This window comes from Salvelinus namaycush, chromosome 11, assembly GCF_016432855.1.
Source record: "Salvelinus namaycush isolate Seneca chromosome 11, SaNama_1.0, whole genome shotgun sequence".
Classification (NCBI taxonomy): Eukaryota; Metazoa; Chordata; class Actinopteri; order Salmoniformes; family Salmonidae; genus Salvelinus; species Salvelinus namaycush.
The window spans coordinates 35,799,485-35,818,463 of record NC_052317.1 but is presented as its reverse complement, the minus strand read 5'-3'; the positions used below and the strand labels follow the sequence as shown (position 1 = coordinate 35,818,463).

Below are 18,979 nucleotides of genomic sequence, written 5' to 3'. Positions count from 1 at the left end.
ATTTCAAAGAACAGAAAGCCAAGCCGTGGTGCAGCAGCCAATAGAGACTGTTATCGTTGCAAAGGCAAACACATAGCGTTTGACTGTAAATTCACGAAAAGTGTTATGCATGTGGGATAATAGGCCACATTGCGAGGGCGTGCCGCAATAAAAAAAAGCCACGGGCTGCAGAAAAGAGGATGGACAGAAAACCGAATACCTCCAGATGCTCTAGCTACCGCTCTAATCAAGTGATAGAAAGTGAAAGTGAGTGCGCAGAAGCAGAGCAAGCATTCTCAATGTACAGTGTACAGGGGGCGAATATGAAGAAGGTGAAGCATTTCATTGTGGAAATGGGAATAAATGGATTGAAGGTACCGTTTGAACTAGACACAGGATGTAGTGTCACACTGATGAACAGGTCCCAATTCTATAGGAAGTGGAAAACCGTTGAAGTGCCTAAACTGAGAGACACCCCCATTAAACTCAAAACGTACATAGGGGAGAAAATCACTGTGATTGGAGTTACTGATGTTCAAGTGGAATATCATGGACAAAAGAAAAGTCTGCCTCTCTTAGTAGTGGAAGGTACTGGCCCCAGCTTACTAGGAAGAGGGTGGTAGGAGGAAATAAAATTGAACTGGGATGAAATCAAACATGTCACCACAGAGACATTGACACTACAGCAGGTGCTTTCAAAGCATGAGTGTGTTTTCAAAGAAGAGCTAGGGACATTAAAAGGGGTCCAAGCTACCATTCATGTTGCTGCTGATGCTACTCCCAGATTCTATAGGCCAAGATCAGTTCCATATGCCATGAAGCCTAAAGTGGATGTGGAAATTGACAGACTCTTAGCAGAGGATATAATTGTACCTGTCAAGTTTTCTGAGTGGGCAGCACCAGTTGTTCCCATACCAAAACCAGATGGTTCAATCAGATTATGCGGTGACTATAAGCTGACTGTAAATAGAGTTTCCTCTCTGGAGCAGTACCCCATACCCAAAGTGGAGGATTTGCTTTCAACGTTAACCGGATGGCAACAGTTTACAAAAATGGACATGAGTCACGCATATCAGCAAGTGCTAATGGTTAAAGCTTCACAGAAGTACCTGACCATAAACACCCACAGAGGGATGTTTACCTATAAACGCTTACCTTTCGGGGTGTCTTCTGCACCAGCTATCTTCCAAAGAACTATGGAGGGAATTCTGCAGGGGATTCCCAAGGTAGCGGTTTACCTCGACGACATTCTTGTCACGGGAGTCACGAAGGAGGAACATCTCAGAAACTTAGTTGAAGTTTTGAGGAGGATGGAGGACGCCGGTCTCCGGCTGAAGAGGAGCAAGTGTACACTGTTAGCTGATGAAGTGCAGTACCTGGGTCACATGGTGGATGCCAAGGGGTTACACACTGTCAAAGCTAAAGTGAGGGCTGTTGTGGAAGCTCCAGCTCCGACAAACGTTACAGAGCTGAAAGCCTATCTAGGCTTACTGAACTATTACAATCACTTCCTCCCGAACCTCTCTACCCTCTTAGCTTCTCTACATCAACTGCTAAGAAAGGATGTGGCCTGGAAATGGTCAGAAAGACAGGAAGAAGCTTTTGCAAAGTCAAAGATGTTACTGCAATCAGCTGAAGTGCTAGTGCACTACTCAGCAGACAGAGATCTCATCTTATCGTGTGATGCCTCATCGTATGGTGTGGGGGCGGTGCTATCCCACCGGATGGAGAATGGTGCAGAGAAACCTATCGGGTTCATGTCAAGAACGTTGTCGCCAGCGGAGAAAAAGTACTCTCAGCTGGACAAGGAAGGACTGGCTGTCATATTCGGAATACAGAGGTTCCACAAGTACTTGTACGGGAGAACATTCACTATTGTGACGGATCATAAGCCTCTGATCTCTCTGTTCCATGAACAAAAGCCAGTACCACAAACGGTCTCTCCAAGAGTTCAACGTTGGAATGTGCCTACGAGTACAGAATAATTTACAAACCAGGGAGATACCATGGGAATGCTGATGCTCTGAGTAGGCGGCCCGTTCCAGAAATCATCATTCAGGAAGAAGAAAATGACCAGGTTTTGATGATCGATGTGTTGGATGATGCACCGGTGAACACAGCACAAATCAGGCAATGGACTTCAAAGGATGTGACGTTATCACAAGTGCATGAATTTATCCTGAAAGGATGGCCTACAGTGACAGAGCCTCAGATCATGCCTTACTACACTCGTCGCTTGGCATTGAGTGTCCGAGATGGATGTGTTCTGTGGGGTTCAAGAGTAGTTATCCCACCACAAGGGCGGGGGTTGCTACTGAAGTTGTTGCATCAGTCGCATCCAGGTATGTCAGGGATGAAAGGCCTAGCGAGGTCATATGTCTGGTGGCCAAAGATGGACCACGATGTGGAAAATGAGGTTAGCCGGTGTGCAGATTGTCAGAGTAACAGGAAGTCACCCCCCACCGCGCCATTACATCCATGGGAATGGGCAGAAAAACCATGGACACGACTACATGTGGACTACGCTGGACCTTTCCTAGGAAAAATGTTCCTTGTGCTGATTGATTCTCATTCAAAGTGGATGGATGTTTACCCCATGAACACGTCAACATCGTACGCTACGATTGAGAAGTTGAGACAAAGCTTCAGTGTTATGGGATTGCCTCAAATGTTGGTTAGTGACAATGCTACTTGTTTTACAAGCACTGAATTCACAAGTTTCATGAAACAAAATGGAATTCAGCATGTAACGTCGGCCCCTTTTCACCCATCTTCAAACGGATTAGCAGAACGTGCAGTTCAGACCTTGAAGGAGGGGATGAGGAAGATGCAAGGGCCCAGCATTGAAACAAAGGTGTCAAGATTCTTGTTTAGCTACAGGATTACTCCTCAAGCTACGACTGGGTTGTCACCTGCAGAAATGTTGATGTCAATGAGGTTAAGGTCAACCTTGGATCTCATCAGACCAGACCTGAAAATGAAAATACAACAAAAGCAATGGAATCAAAAATGTAATCATGACACCCGAGCCAAACTCAGAAGTTTCTCACCTGGAGATGATGTCTATACAAGAAACTATGGGTTTGGTCCTAAATGGATTCCAGCTACCATTGAGGATTGCTCAGGACCAGTATCTTATACTGTGATCATCGGAAGTGGACAAAGACTAAGGAGACACGTGGATCAGATCCGAGCTCGAATTCCAGTTCCATCCGGAGATCTGGATCAATTCTTAAACGAGCAGGACAGGACATTGGAACGTTCCCCAGAGTTGCAGTTGGACAAACCATCTGAGACCAACAATGCTCAACTTCCTGAGACCACCAGTCCGGGACGACCTCCTCCTGTGAAGTCTCCACAAAAGGACTTTGTTTCACCATCAAGGGGTGAAGATCTGGTGGCACCAGCTACACCAACTCTGAGATGCTCTATTAGAGAGAGACGTCCGCCAGACTTTTTCAGATCCTAAAGGAGATAATTTTTGAAAAAATGTAAATAAGAATATAGCATAGGTCAGAAAGGAATTAAATTGGGTTATTAGCTTTAAAGGGGGGGAATGTAGTAACCTGGTATATTTATGTTTACCAATAGATGGCAGTATTGACTCAAGACGGGGGTTTGCTTCCCGCTATCCGTAGCTATTTCCTATGTCTGCCTATATAACTATGATTAAGAAAGCTTCAGGTAGTTTAAGCCAGGTGCATAAGAGAATGTAATTCTAAGTTACAATTAAATACTAAACCGTACGTAAGTCTCATGAGTCGTAACTCTAAGAAGCCTTTAAGGATACCACACCCTCCCTAACCCAGACAACACTAGGCCAATTGTCCGTCGCCCCATGTACCTCCCAGTCGCGGCCGGTTGCGACAGAGCCTGGGCTCGAACCCAGAGTCTCTGGTGGCACAGCTAGCACTGTGCTGCAGTGCCTTAGACCACTGCGCCACCTGGGAGGCCAGACCAATGATTTACATGTTGCGTTCATATTTCTGTTCGGTTAAGGCTATCTTACAAACTAATGTAACATTCAACATTAAAAGGAGTAACACATCCATGGGCACATTTTGAAGTTACTGTAACTATAACTTTCTTGTTATATCATATATCATCATGTTCAAGATAGAATGCATAGGTCGTTGCTGGTCTGTGGAGATTTTCACAATTGCTGTAATTCAACTGACTTTCGGCAGTTGAATTACAGCAATTGTGGGTGAATGTAGATTGTAATGCCATTGATCAATGTCTCAACAAATTATTACCCAATTATCAACATCAGTGGAGGCTCCTCAGAGGAGGAAGGGGAGAACCATTGTCAGTGAAATTCAGAAAAATAAAAAAGGGAAACATTCAAAAAGATATCCTTTTTAGAAAAAACTATACTAAATATATTCATGTCACCAAATAATTGATTAAAACACACTGTTTTGCAATGGTCTGCAGTAGCCTCAACAGAACTCTAGGGTAGCACAAGGGTGTAGCCGGAGGACAGCTAGCTTCAGTTCTCCTCTGAGTACATTGACTTCAATACAAAACCTAGGAGGCTTACTTTTCTCACTCCCTTCCTTAGACTTACATAGTAATTATGACAACTTCCGGAGGATGTCCATCAACAAATCAGCGCTCTTGCAGCATGAATTGACATGTTGTCCACCCGATTAAAGGATCAAAGAATGAATCTAGTACTGAAAGCATAATTTGTTGAGTAGTTGACTCAAAGAGAAAGACAATAGTTGAACAGTTTAACAAAGTACTTTCTTCCAAGGTGAAGGAGAAGCAAGAGACAGCGAGAGAGAGAGCTATATTTCATAGAGTATATATTTTTTTTTTCATTTTGTTAGTTAGCTAGCAATTGCAGCTAGCTAGTTTAGCCTACTCAAACACCTGGTTAAAACAGAGTGATGCTATTTTAGCTAGCTGGCTATGGCTATCCAACGCTGGAACTCTTCCAAGTGAAAGTAAGCTTTTGGTTTTATCAATGTATTGCTACTGGGGCGCCGCCGGTGTAATTGCTAAACTGCTTGCTGTACAATGTACTGCATGATTGTAGCGGTTTACTAACAAGGTAGTTCTAGTAGCTATGTTGACTATGACGTTAATATGGTTAAAACAATGTTGGCTGTGTGTTGTGATTAGCGGTTAGAGTCTGAATGTTTGGCTTGGAAAGGATTTTTTTTGCCTGGCCACCGACAGCTGATGTGTGTGCTTTGAAGTCCACAAGAAAAGGGAAAAGGTGAGAGGAGGAGCACAAAGATGCAAGAAGGAATTATATACTGAATAAAAATATGAACTCAACATGTAAAGTGTTTGTCCCATTTTCATGAGCTAAAATAATCTCAGAAATGTTCAATATGCACATAAAGCTTATATCTCTCCAATTTCATTTACAAATCTGAAGATAATCCATCCACCTGACAGGTGTGGCATTTCAAGAAGCTGATTAACTTCTTGAGCCTATGGGGGGTGCTATTTCGATCTTGGAAATATTGGTCTCCAAATTAAACTGCCTAGTACTCAATTCTTGCTCGTACAATATGCATATTATTATTATTATTGGATAGAAAACACTCTCTAGTTTCTATAACCGTTGGAATTATGTCTCTGAGTGAAACAGAACTCATTCTACAGCACTTTTCCTGCCAGGGAGTGAGATTTCAGAAATCTTGGCCCCTGCTCCCAGGTCAGTTCATAAGTCCCTGTGAATGTTATGATGCTACAAACACTGCCTACGCCTTCCTATAGATGTCAGTAAGCGGGGAGATTTTGAATGGAGTGGATTGCGTAATCTGGGCTCTATAAATAGACCCTGGAGCGGAAAGACCGTCCTTTTCAACAGTGCGCTCGACGCAGAGTGGTCGTCGGACTGGCCTCCTTCCAAGCTTTGGTTTAGCCACTTATATATCGCCGGTCATGTTTTTACTCGTTATAGGTGTTAAAAACATCATAAGGTAGTTAATTTAAACCGTTTTATAGCAATTTATATCCGTTTAGTGCGATTTTGAGGCATTTCTTTGTGACGCACTTTGAAGAGCTGGTCACGTTTCCAGTACATGCCGAACGTTAGTGGCCATTTCGACAGGACAAGAGGACATCTTCCGACCAAAAGACGATTAGACCGGAGAAAGGATACATTGCCCAAGATTCTGATGGAAGATCAGCTCATAGTAAGAACTATTTATGATGATAAATCGTTATTCTGTTGAAAAATGTCAAACGCATATATCGCCATTTTTTTTTGTGTAGCTTCGCTTGGCGAACCCTGTATTGCACAGTAAGGATAATTTTAGAAATGTAATTCAGCGATTGCATTAAGAACTAATTTGTCTTTCGATAGCTGTCCAACTTATATTTTTTTAGTCAAGTTTATGAATAGTTATTCATTAGACCAGATCACTGTCAAAGATGGCGGCCGACGTTTTCGGCCCAGGTTGGCTACTATTCTCATTGTATAACCACGTTTTTTTGTGGCTAAATATGCACATTTTCGAACAAACTCTATATGTATGTTGTAATATGATGTTACAGGAGTGTCATCGGAAGAATTCTGAGAAGGTTAGTGAAAAAATTAATATATTTTGGCGATGATAACGATATCGCTCTCTTTGGCTTGAATCAATGCTCGGGTAACGTTTGCATATGTGGTATGCTAATATAACGATTTATTGTGTTTTCGCTGTAAAACACTTAGAAAATCTGAAATGTTGTCTGAATTCACAAGATCTGTGTCTTTCCATTGCTATGCGCTGTGTATTTTTAAGAAATGTTTTATGATGAGTAAATTGGTAATACACGTTGCTCTCTGTAGTAATTCTAGTCGCTTTGGTGAGATTTGTGATGGTGGCTGCAATGGCAAACTATGATTTATACCTGAAATATGCACATTTTTCTAACAAAACCTATGCTATACAATAAATATGTTATCAGACTGGCATCTGATGAAGTTTTTTCTTGGTTAGTGGCTATTTATATCTTTATTTGGTCGAATTTGTGATAGCACCTGATGGAGTAAGAAACTGATGGAGTTAGAAAAGTGGTGTCTTTTGCTAACGTGGTTAGCTAATAGATTTACATATTTTGTCTTCCCTGTAAAACATTTTAAAAATCAGAAATGATGGCTTTATTCACAAGATCTGTATCTTTCATTTGGTGTCTTGGACTTGTGATTTAATGATATTTAGATGCTACTATTTAATTGTGACGCTATGCTAGCGATGCTAATCAGTGGGGGGGGGGGGTTGGGGGTGCTTGTCAAGTGGGACGCTAGCGTCCCAACTATCCCAGAGAAGAGTTATACAGCCTGATCTTTAGACAGATGCACCTTGTGCTGGGAACAATAAAAGGCCACTCTAAAATGTGCAGTTTTGTCACACAACGACATGCCACAAATTCCTCAAGTATTGAGGGAGTTTGCAATTGGCATGCAGACTGCAGGAATGTCCACCAAAGCTATTGCCAGAGAATTTAATGTTCATTTCGCAAACATAAATCTCCTCCAACGTTGTATCAGAGAATTTGGCTGTACGTCCAACCGGCCTCAAAGCCCTTTATTACAAACATAAATTCTGATTGGCTGGGCCTGGCTCCCTAATGGATGGGCCTGTGCCCTCCTAGGCCCACCCATGGCTTTGTCCCTACCCATCATGTGAAACCCATAGATTTGGGCCGAATGCATTTATTTATATTTGTATGAACTGTAACACAGTAAAATCATTGACATTTTTGCATGTTTCATTGATATTCTTGTTCAGTGTATATATACAACGAGCAAAGTGATCAAGCGGTTTATATGTGGCTGTTAGTTCTGTGTTTGTGTGTAATCAGGGGTGTGTTCATTCGCCGTATCTGTTGAAAACCCTTTCTTAATCTGAAGCAAATGGACCTAAACGGGGATATACATACCTGAACCTATCGATGTTACACTGAGCTGGGTGAATGGAATATAAATGACAGTTATCCAATATGCTGTAACAGAACTAAGGCCATGCTCATGAAAACATTTTTGTCCTCCCTCATCTTAAATGGCACCGACCGCCAGTGTGTGCCCAGTGAGAGAACACGTGCACAGACACCTGTGCGAGCCATGAATCTCTGTTGTGCGCGTGTTCCACTGAAGAGTATGCTGGTGGAGTACAGTACACATGAGGGAGACTCGTGACCACAAAGACAGATGACGCTCAGGAGATCAAGGACCAGATATAGTACTAATGTCATTGATTGGCATGTAGATAAAGGCAGGAGATAGATGGGTCACCTCAGATGAATACTCATATCTTACTTGTGTTGAAAAGCAAGGTGTACACGTCACTGTGAATTTGAACACAGCTCTTTGATTGAAAATGTGTTTTCATTATAATGCCGCACCTGAAAATTAGACAATTTGTGATTGGTTACAGGATGCTAGGCGTTTAACCCTCGTTCCTAAAGATTACATTTTTGGGGGCTGAAATGTATTCTTGAATATGTTAATTTTCATTTGCCTTAATTACAAACACATATGTGATCTGTAAATATGAATAAAAATGTGAAATATTTTAGCCAAGGCACTGAGCTACTGAGCTAACCATGATTGGCTGAGCTTATGGAGGGGATGGATACGCCGAGAGATGAGTCCTGATTGGTCTGCCATGTCACAGGCTTCGTTCTGTAACAGATTGTCACTCTTGATAATGTTGAGGAAAAAAGACTGGATAAAATAAATAACCAAATTACTGAACTATAGCGTATGCAAAAAAAAAAGGGAAATCATATTATTTTTTACTAATACAATTGCTCAGAGATAAGGATTTTAACAAGAAATACTTTTTCTCTGAAAGATAGGGGTCAATTATTGGTACCAGTGTCTTCAATACCTCACCTTGCGAGGATAATAATGTCACTGAGTCTTTTTCTAAATTGTTTCATGAGATTGGAGAACACATTGGGATCTTAGACCATTCCTCCGTACAGAATCTTTCAAGATCCTTGATATCCTTCGTCTGTGCTCATGGACTGACCCCTACAATTCAAACCACAGGTTTTCAATGGGGTTCAAGTACAGAGATTGAGATGGCCACAGATTTTTATTTATTTTGTGGTCCATTAATCATTTCTATTGAGTTATTGTTTTGCTGGAAGATAACTTTATTTTGATGCAAAGCCCAATGCAGTTGTACATAACCAAAGGGATGACCTTAGGTGGGGTTCCAATCCAAGTTCCCATGCCATTTACCAACTCCAGGCGTTTACATTTGTTGGATGACATGAACAAACAACTAAGTCTTTCAAATGACTTATTATCTCATTTGAACGACTTAGTATCTCATTTGAACAGCTTAGTATCTTGTTTGAATGACTTGCTATGTCTTTCGAACAAGATATTATTGTATCTCGTTTGAACGACTGAATTGTTCTTTTGTAGAACGAGGCTTCATTTGTTATGCAGCTTTTCAGACCGTTTAATGGTTGCTGCAGCCATTCATTCACTGATTCCATCCATTGATAAGATTATTCATTGACACTTCTTTGATAGCCTAAAGCAGGGCTGCTTTTGAATGCAGAGCATGTATGTGGTTGAGTGTGGGGAGGACAGCGGAGTGTAATTCGAGCACATAAAAAAATGGTGTTGGCCTTCTCTCCCACTGCAATTTTGCTCTGGTACTGCTCAGCCACAAGTTCTGGACATGCTCTGCCTAGCGTGTTTTGTTTCCTTTATCACTATTGTTTTAATTAGGTCTATTCAGTTGTAATGATTTAGCCTACCCCACCTACAATAGCCTATACCTAGTTTATATTCTACTATATAACATTAGGATATATAGTTTCCATTTTATTTTATTTTTTTCTTTAAAAATAAATTTTACCCCATTTTCATGGTATCCAATCGCTGGTAATAACTATCTTGTCTCATCGCTACAACTCCCGTATGGGAGAGACAAAGGTCAAAAGCCATGCGTCCTCCAAAGCACAACCCAACCAAGCCGCACTGCTTCTTAACACAGCGCGCCTCCAACCCGGAAGCCAGCCGCACCAATGTGTTGGAGGAAACACCGTGTATCTGGCCCCCTCGGTTAGAGTGCACTGCGCCCGGCCCGCCACAGGAGTCACTGGAGCGCGATGAGACAAGGATATCCCTACCGGCCAAACCCTCCCTAACCCGGACGACGCTAGGCCAATTGTGCGTCGCCCCACGGACCTCACGGTCACGGCCGGCTGCGACAGAGCCTGGGCGCGAATGCAGGCTGCGATGCAGTGCCCTAGACCACTGCGCCACCCGGGAGGCCTAGTTTCCATTTTGAAGGACTTCAAATGTATTAACGGATGTTTTAGTTAGCCAATACATAGGCTGTCAAATGTATTTTCGTTTTTTCTTGGAATAGAAACACCTTAATATAAATCAATTGAATTAAGCTAAAAAAAACATCTAAAATAAATCATAAATAATGAAGGCCAGTATCTGCTTCTTTCCATAAATAAAAAGGAATAATCTCAAACTGCAGCCGTCAAACGATTTGCGCACAGAAGCAAGAAACAACAAGCTTCACATGTGTATTGAGCATGGGAAATGTATTCTACATATTTAATATTATTATTATTATTATAAAGACAGAAATATACATTTAAAAGCTTAACTATAAAAAGGAATATTATTGGGAATATAGCCATATTATAAACAAGAGAAAGGAGAAGGGAATATATTTGAAAAGCCCAAAAATGAAAAGTAAATTGAGACGAAGCCGCCCCCGTGTGTGGATGCTATTTCTCCAAAAATAGGAATTTTCTTTGTGTGTATTTTGCTAATTCTTTAGATTTGATGGGAGAAAGAAAACAAGAAGGCGGCCAGTATGGTGCAATAAACTTGAGTGAACTATTTACAGAAAATGTATACAAAATAATACAGCAGGTAGCCTAGTGGTTAGAGCGTTGGGCCAGTAACCAAAAGGTTGCTAGATTGAATCACTGAGCTACAGGGTAAAAATCTGTGGTTCTGCCCCTGAACAAGGCAGTTAATCCACTGTTCCTAGGCTGTCATTGTAAATAAGAATGTGTTCTTAACTGACTTGCCCAGTTAAATAAAACATATATATAGGAGAAAAACAGCCTGAATATCATAACGACAACTTGTTTATATTGCTAATTCATATGCACTTTGTAACTGAAGTGGTTCTTCAGAGGTTGCAACCCCTCTCTCCCCACGAAAAGTTCTATGTTCATTCCACCTGGACCTATTGACCCAGCTGTGGTTATGTAGTACAAATCAAATCAGATTTTATTGGTCACATACAATTTCTTTTGTAGATGTTATTGCAGGTGTAGCGAAATGCTTGTGTTCCTAGCTCCAACAATAAAGTACTATCTAACAATTCACAACAATACACACATACACACATCTGAGAGCCTTGGGGTTGCGGGCAATGCAGTTGAGAGCCCTGGGGTTGCGGGCGGTGCAGTTGAGAGCCCTGGGGTTGCGGGCGGTGCAGTTGAGAGCCTTGGGGTTGCGGGCAATGCAGTTGAGAGCCTTGGGGTTGCGGGCAATGCAGTTGAGAGCCCTGGGGTTGCGGGCGGTGCAGTTGAGAGCCCTGGGGTTGCGGGCGGTGCAGTTGAGAGCCTTGGGGTTGCGGGCGGTGCAGTTGAGAGCCCTGGGGTTGCGGGTGGTGCAGACAGGACAAATCTTTGCGATATCAGACGAGGTTTGGGAATGAAGATCTATGCTTGGCTTCAATTGCCCTGATTGGCATCAATTGCCCTGAGTGTTGTGACAATTTGTTTACCAAAGACCCCACCATTAGACATTAGTTCAACTTCTTCCCACTACTAAAAATTACTCCACACAACATGATTGTCCAAATAATCCGTGCAGACAATGTTTCCACTTCAACAATCAGAACGATAAAAGACTGTAATAATTGTTTTCTGTATATTGAATGCATTTACAGAAATTACCTTAACAGGACAAACATTGTAGATTAGAACGGTAAATGTAGTACTGGTGATAATGGTGTGCCATCCCTAGGGTTGAATCAGACGGGTGTCATGTGTGCCATATATATTTGCGACTGCTCAACAACAAAACATCTTGGTCGACGAACAATCGAGCAGTCAACTCACTGGGGTCAGCCCTAGTTGCACAGGTGACATGCTGGTAGAAATGAGGTGAAACGGATTTCAGTTTTTACTGCTTTAAAATCACCGGCCACTAGGAGCGTTGCCTGTGATCATAAGCATAAGGTTAGACAAATCTTAGGAGTAAACTATATTTTAGGATTGTAGTAAGTGTAACGGATGTGAAATGGCTAGCTAGTTAGCGGGTACGCGCTAATAGCGTTTCAATCAGTTACGTCACTTGCTCTGAAACCTAGAAGTAGTGTTGCCCCTTGCTCTGCAAGGGCCGCGGCTTTTGTGGAGCGATGGGTAACGACGCTTCGTGGGTGTCAGTTGTTGACGTGTGCAGAGGGTCCCTGGTTCGCGCCCGAGGTCGGGGCGAGGGGACGTACTAAAGTTATACTGTTACATTGATGCTGTTGACCCGGACCACTGGTTGCTGCGGAAAAGGAGGAGGTTGAAAGGGGGGTGAGTGTAACGGATGTGAAATGGCTAGCTAGTTAGCGGGTACGCGCTAATAGCGTTTCAATCAGTTACGTCACTTGCTCTGAAACCTAGAAGTAGTGTTGCCCCTTGCTCTGCAAGGGCCGCGGCTTTTGTGGAGCGATTGGTAACGATGCTTCATGGGCGTCAGTTGTTGATATGTGCAGAAGGTCCCTGGTTCGCGCCCGGGTCGGGGCGAGGGGACGTACTAAAGTTATACTGTTACATTAGCAAATTTACGCATGTTTTCATGCATGCTTGTACATAGTGCATATGCAAGGCATCTTATACCCTGATGCAGCTCACTCTGCTACAGTAATTGTAGCTGAGCGTGACTCATATCTACCACCGAAATCTATGGCTCAAATGCTGTGGGCCTCCACATGCGCTGTCGAGCAACGTGATATCCTTTGCTACTATTATGGCGTTAGTCTGTCGTCGGCTAAACGGTACTGGGTCTTTCAGTAAGCATATATTCACAGAAGTACAGTCTCATTTTATATTGATACTACTTCCTATCCCTAAACTTTCTTCCTCAGATTTCAAGTTATCACCTTGGACCTTAGTGGGGACGTTGTATAGCTGTGCGATGACCAATCAAGGCACACTATAGCTTTCAGCCATGTTGGATGGGCCGTTGATACAGGCATTACCTAGAATACGGTGGGTTTGCTAAACACCCATATCGCGATCAGCTGATGGTTGAGCAAGTGTTCATTGCCTCTAATGGAAATGTCTGTTAGAGACCTTATTTCAGACACTTATTAGCAGACTTATTCTAGTATCTATGGGGTCTATTTCTCAAGTCTATTCTACTCTCATGGCATACCGGCATATACCATTAGACCTAAGCTTTAGCTCAGGTAGACTATATGTATGTTTTAAATGATAATGTCACTCTCACTGTGCATGCCGTGCACGCTTCAGATGCATCAGCTACTGCTGAGCAGTATCAGTAGGACTATTTAGGTGGTTACCTAGCTAACGTTTAGTTGCGGTTTTGGGGGATTTGTTTGGATAGTGTATTTACTGCCTGCTCTTCTCTCTGCACACTGTCTTCTGTTATATAACCATTAATGCCTTTTCTATTACAATTTCAGTCAGGAAAATTCTGCCTTTTCTTATCATGTTCCGATAGCAGCGATTCAGTTCATATTGGGCGTCAGGATCCTTCGTTGTGTAACATTATGCTTTTCCAGAGGCGATACTTATGATGGCTTTTATGGGTTCTTCAGTCTGAAATACACTAAATGTTCCTTCCCTTTAGTCTTGCATGATGTTATGTTTCCATAATGGAAACTAAAATTTTAGCCATATTCTCATACACCCGTAGATTAAATAATTAGCATGGAACATCAGTTGTCATCACCATAACTAACACTGCTTTTTCCTCTCTTTCATGTTGTGCTGCTTGCATGCTGAGCACGGGGGGCACATGGCGAATCTCTGTTCAACGTTGATGCTGGTAACCAATGACTAGATACTGGAACTAATCACAGCTCTGGTTCCTTCGACAGCACTGCGGGCTAGCTCTGAGCTATGGGCTGCCCAATTCGACATCGGCGCTGCTACTGCTTCTCATGGGCCAATGATCCTCTGATGCTACAACATTACATATGATTGATTCTGAGATAGTGGAACCTACATGAGTTCCTGCAGTATTGCTGTATGATCATGTTTGTGTCAGCCCCGTGTTCCAGTTGCATAGGTAGAATATCCTGATATGACAGCTCATCCTGCCTCAGCAAAGCCATCCGGCGGTGCATCTTAATGCAGGCTGTTGGCTAGGTTCATGGCAGGCGGATTCACACTATGTACAGTTGCCTAATTATATAGGTAGAATATTTCTAATGTACCAAGATGACAGCTCATCTTCCATCATCTAGGGTACCCGGCCATGTGTCAAATGAGAAATGAACATACTGCTGCATTAGCTCATGCTACATGTAGTTAGCTTTCACACATAGGCCTAGTAGACAGTCATGTAATGATAGAATGACCTTCGCTGGTCTATTGAGAGCTCTATATGGCAATGAGTTTAGCTGCCAGTACCATGCCTCATTTAGTTTGCTATGACAACGTCAGGTGTGGTCAATAGCCTACATGTTGCCGTCTTTGCTGGCTACTTGATATAAAGAACCTTGCATACAGCTGCAGGTGGATGGCTGGATTATACTGCTTAACCCCCTAGAGTCGATTTCTGCAGCCCCTTAGAAATCGAATTAGCATAATAATAACAAATCCCCATCAAAATCAATACTACCTTGGATGTGTGCTTAGTTGCAATCAAACCAAGTCATTAAAGTCTGTCGGTGGTCTGAGTACTTGGAGGAACTGTAATACAGAAACCAGCTATACTCAGAATGTACACAGTTTGTATTGGTGTGTATTCTCAGAAATGTTTTTATTCTACTGAAAATGTTATATGAATACCTGAATTCCTTTCTTCCTCAGTGTTATATATGTGCAACATATAACATTGTGGGTGCTATACCGTTTTGATTTGAAGTGACTTAGAGGATTCTGGCATGTATTTTGAAGAATTTTGCCATAGCCCCTACCACTCCCATTGTTTCACCAGCAGCGATGCTAATGTGGAGTTAGTAAAAAAAGAACACTAAATCATATTTTGTGTCAATGTCTCTTAGGATCACTTTTAAAAGTGAATTGAACAACCTTTTGTCAATAAAATGTATTGCTGAATTTGTGTATTGCCCCTTTAAATGGCAGTCATTTTTACCACATTAATATGACAACATTGATATTTACTTCAAAATTCTGAAAACGAAATGATACTTTAATCAAATGATGGTAAATATGATTTTTGTACTAAGATGGATTGAACTCAAGCTGCACATTATATTAAGGAAAAACATTGTTTTCTTTTTGAAACAAAAAAACAGTTTGTTTAGGGCATTTTATATCAGATAACATTCATTACATTTCTAAATAATTATATTTTGAAAATAAATAAGTTTAACACATTTCGCTATGATTGTTGCTTTTTCCAATAGTTTCTCCTTGGGGTCAAGATGACCCTTGTTGGTAATCGATATAAGGAAAATGTGTTGGTAGATTAAGGGTTCATGGAGATATGGCAGTGCCCTTCAGGTAAGGAGTTATTCGCCGTCACTAAACCCTCAGCAGCATCCAGGCCAGGGCCATGAGGCCCAGAGAAGAGCACATTGTGGAGGCTCCCGACGCTGGACGGCCCTGGGTCGTCACCACCCAGTCGTTGCCAGGCTGGATGTTCCTGAAGACGTTGGTCATCAAGGCAGAGGTGGAGTTGTGGTCAATGTGCAATGTTGTGCTGAAGAGATCAATCTGAGGGGAGAAGGTTAATGAATTACTGGATCATAGACATAAGTGTGACATCAGGTTGGCCCAATGGCTTTACCCACTGGGCACAAATGTCAGTTCAACATCTAGTTTCAGTTGAGCTGCCAAGTAACGTGAAATCAACTAAACTTTGAGGCAATTGCTCTCCAAGTAAATACATAAATAGATGACAAAAACAACAGCTTTAAGGCATGTCATTGCATTTCGGTTAAAAATGTGATTAAAATAAGAAATGTATTAAATATGTGTACATATGCCGTACATCCTGTTGAATGAATTTTCCTGCACAGCATGACATGCTAACTTTTAGTGTAAAGTTTTTAAAAAAGGCTCCTAAAGTTTGTAATCGCCACGTTAAATTATCCGACCTGATTTGCCCTAACAAAAAATGTAGCAATCCCTATAAAAAAAAAATCCTTTAATTATAATCCACATAACAATCCATATTTCCTTTTGCTGCAAATATTTCCTGCTGTTTGAAACTGGCTCAAATTAAGATACGGGATCTGTATGTTCGTGACTTCTTGAAGAGCCAATTAATACATCACAATCTCTTTTGTTGTAGCACCCCAGATGAAAGATCATGTTTGGTAATATTTTTTATCATTATTTTTATAATGTTTCAAAAGCAGAATTGATAAGGAATGGATCCTGCACTTAAAGATATTAAAATACAGTCCATGTTTCTTGTCGGAGGCATGTTCATTTTCTGCTCAGTAGAAATGGTGTTCAGTTTCTGGTGAAATTGTTGCACAAACTCACCAAATCCTGGCTGACTTTGATCGGGTCCTTGAACACTGTCCAAACCACAGCCTCATTGCAATTTGGAGTGGTCAGGGAGCCAAGGTAACGGTAGTATTTGGTACGGTCCACCCCTTCCAGGAGCTCATCCAATGAAATAGCATGAGTAATGTTTACAATATCATCTTGAGGAAGAGAGAAAGAAACAACGTATATGAAATCATATGCTACTGAAATTGAACAAGAAATTACTCATTTTGAATTCAAAGAAAAAATCATTACAGACTTTATTTTGAGAAAGTATATCTTGATCAGATCAGAACCAGTCAAATCTCTCCTCTCACCTTTTAGTGTGATGTTGGCCAAGTATGATGTCAGAGTATTCCATGCTGCTGGGGAACCAGTTGCATTACCCGGCATGGCCTGTTTGAAGAACAAAGACTTTAGTCATAAAAAAACAGCAATAAAACATTTAAATGCTAATCTACTGTGGAAAAATGGATGCAATTTCTAGGAAGGTTAAAGCATCCACTCACCTCTATGAAGAATCCAAGAGCAGCAAGTCCCGTGCTGTCTGTAACGGCCGTGGTCGTGTTACCGTTGTGCGAAGACTTTGCATTTACTATGTGCAACTGAAAGGGGAAGCATAACAGTTGATGTAAAAAGTTATCTAAATCCATTGGAAAATTCAAATGTTGTAATGATACATTTAAAAAGGTGGACTACAATCTGCCATATGTACAGCTGTTCAAGGGTCATTTAAATTAATGACATATTTGCCCAATGATTCTTGAGGAATAGAACTTATAAATGCCTCATGAGCTCAGTACAACAGTCGGATTATTGCACCATTTATGAATTTGAGAGAGGTTACGTCTCCCCATCTGTCAGCTTTCTAGTAAACCAATTGGCAGGGATGCAGTTTGGCTGGAGGGGAATTAATTCAGACTGGCCTAAGGATAAATGAAGACCTTGACATTGATCCATTGCAGTGTGGTATATGTGCATCAGTATGAGAAGTGTCACTCCATGTGACATTCAGATTCTTAACCCTTCTCCCAAAGTGTACTAATACACTTCCACACATGCATTTAAAAGTAATGGATTAGTGCTTGGAATATGGTGGAAACTCCCTCCAGCCATGCTTGCACAAATCCTTGAAGGGGGGGGGGGGGGGGGTAGATGAGGGGACACTTCTGGAGAAAGGAAGAGAATCGGAATGCAGCAATGTTGCATTGAACCTCCCATACCTCCATGGGGTAGCGTGTTCCATCCACTGTGTGCTCCGACCCAGGTACTGAGGTACCGTTCCCCCAGTGGAGGTGAAACTGCAGGCTGTCATAGGCCTCAGACAGTGCCCCACCTGTAACCTGGACGCCACTCGTCAGCTCCACTTTGACTGAAAGAAAGAGAGGAGGAACAAAACAGAGGAATTGGTTACATTTTGCACATAAGGGTTCCTGGTTTGGTTCATACATTATCCTCAAGTGGGACTTTGTGTGTATGGATTGAGAAGGCAAGGCATCCATCCATTCTCCTCACCAGTTTTGCCAGTGTTCTTGATATTCTTCATCGTAGAGTTGTCTCCATATTTGGTGAAAGTGAAGGAAGTCAGGGTTACATCGCCCACTGCCGATGCAGAGACGATGTTGATGGGAGACTGACGGGATCCATTACAATGTTCACTGGCAATGGTGGACCAAGTGGTGTCGTCTTAACATGGAATCAATCATACCATGGTGTCAATGTACCATTGTTTTATAAGGGTCATATAATATGCTAATACATCAATTCTATAGTCTATTATCCACTGCCATCACAATCACTTCAATTTGTGAATACAAATTACACTGTAACCAGGAGGTAAAACCAATACTTACCACAACTAGGATCATGGTAACACCACACTGTTAAAATTGAAGAAGGGAAGAAGTTATGCAGAGTCACAACATTGATAGAAGAGTCACAGTCCAACATAATAATGGAATAATCACTTACAACCGCCTGCAGCACTGTATGTAGTGGGGACAAAGAGTGTCGCAACGATAACCACAAGTCGATTCATCTGAAAGCGAGATAAAGACAATCATGAATGGAGAGACCACTAAAGCACCGACCAACACGAGACGTCCATGCACGTAGAAAAGTGGTTGAAATTTCGTCAGTCCGCCCTGGTCTTAATTTCAACATCCACAACGTCCACAAACGTAGACATCTATGATTGGTTCCGATTTGGTCGAATCCGTACTGGCCTTGATTTGACCAAAATATAGGCATTGATAAGTTTGGACTCTACTCTACTGTACTCTACTATGCTCTACTGTACTGTGCTGTCCAAACTTGTGAAACATGGACATCTATGATT

At 41.8% G+C, this 18,979-nt stretch overlaps 1 protein-coding gene and 1 pseudogene across 1 annotated transcript; one reads left to right on the top strand and one right to left on the bottom strand.

Moving 5' to 3' along the window:
* The first annotated feature begins 302 nt into the window (after nt 1-302).
* Nucleotides 303-3,448, top strand: LOC120055391 (annotated as a pseudogene).
* Nucleotides 3,449-15,666: 12,218 nt separating this feature from the next.
* LOC120055642 (carbonic anhydrase 4-like) lies at nt 15,667-18,679 on the bottom strand. The gene is made up of 8 exons (XM_039003533.1): nt 18,613-18,679; nt 18,495-18,521; nt 18,157-18,327; nt 17,865-18,013; nt 17,151-17,246; nt 16,959-17,037; nt 16,636-16,799; nt 15,667-15,858 (listed from the first exon to the last, which is right to left on the bottom strand). The coding sequence occupies exons 1-8, from the start codon at nt 18,677-18,679 to the stop codon at nt 15,667-15,669; spliced, it is 945 nt and encodes a 314-aa protein (XP_038859461.1).
* Between the last annotated feature and the right edge of the window lie 300 nt (nt 18,680-18,979).

Coding starts and splice junctions, on each gene's coding strand:
- LOC120055642 (XM_039003533.1), bottom strand. CDS start 18,679: ATGAATCGACTTGTGGTTATCGTTGCGACACTCTTTGTCCCCACTACA. Junction 18,522..18,612: donor ATACAGTGCTGCAGGCGGTT/GTAAGTGATTAT, acceptor CAATTTTAACAG/TGTGGTGTTACCATGATCCT. Junction 18,014..18,156: donor CAAGAACACTGGCAAAACTG/GTGAGGAGAATG, acceptor TCTTTCTTTCAG/TCAAAGTGGAGCTGACGAGT.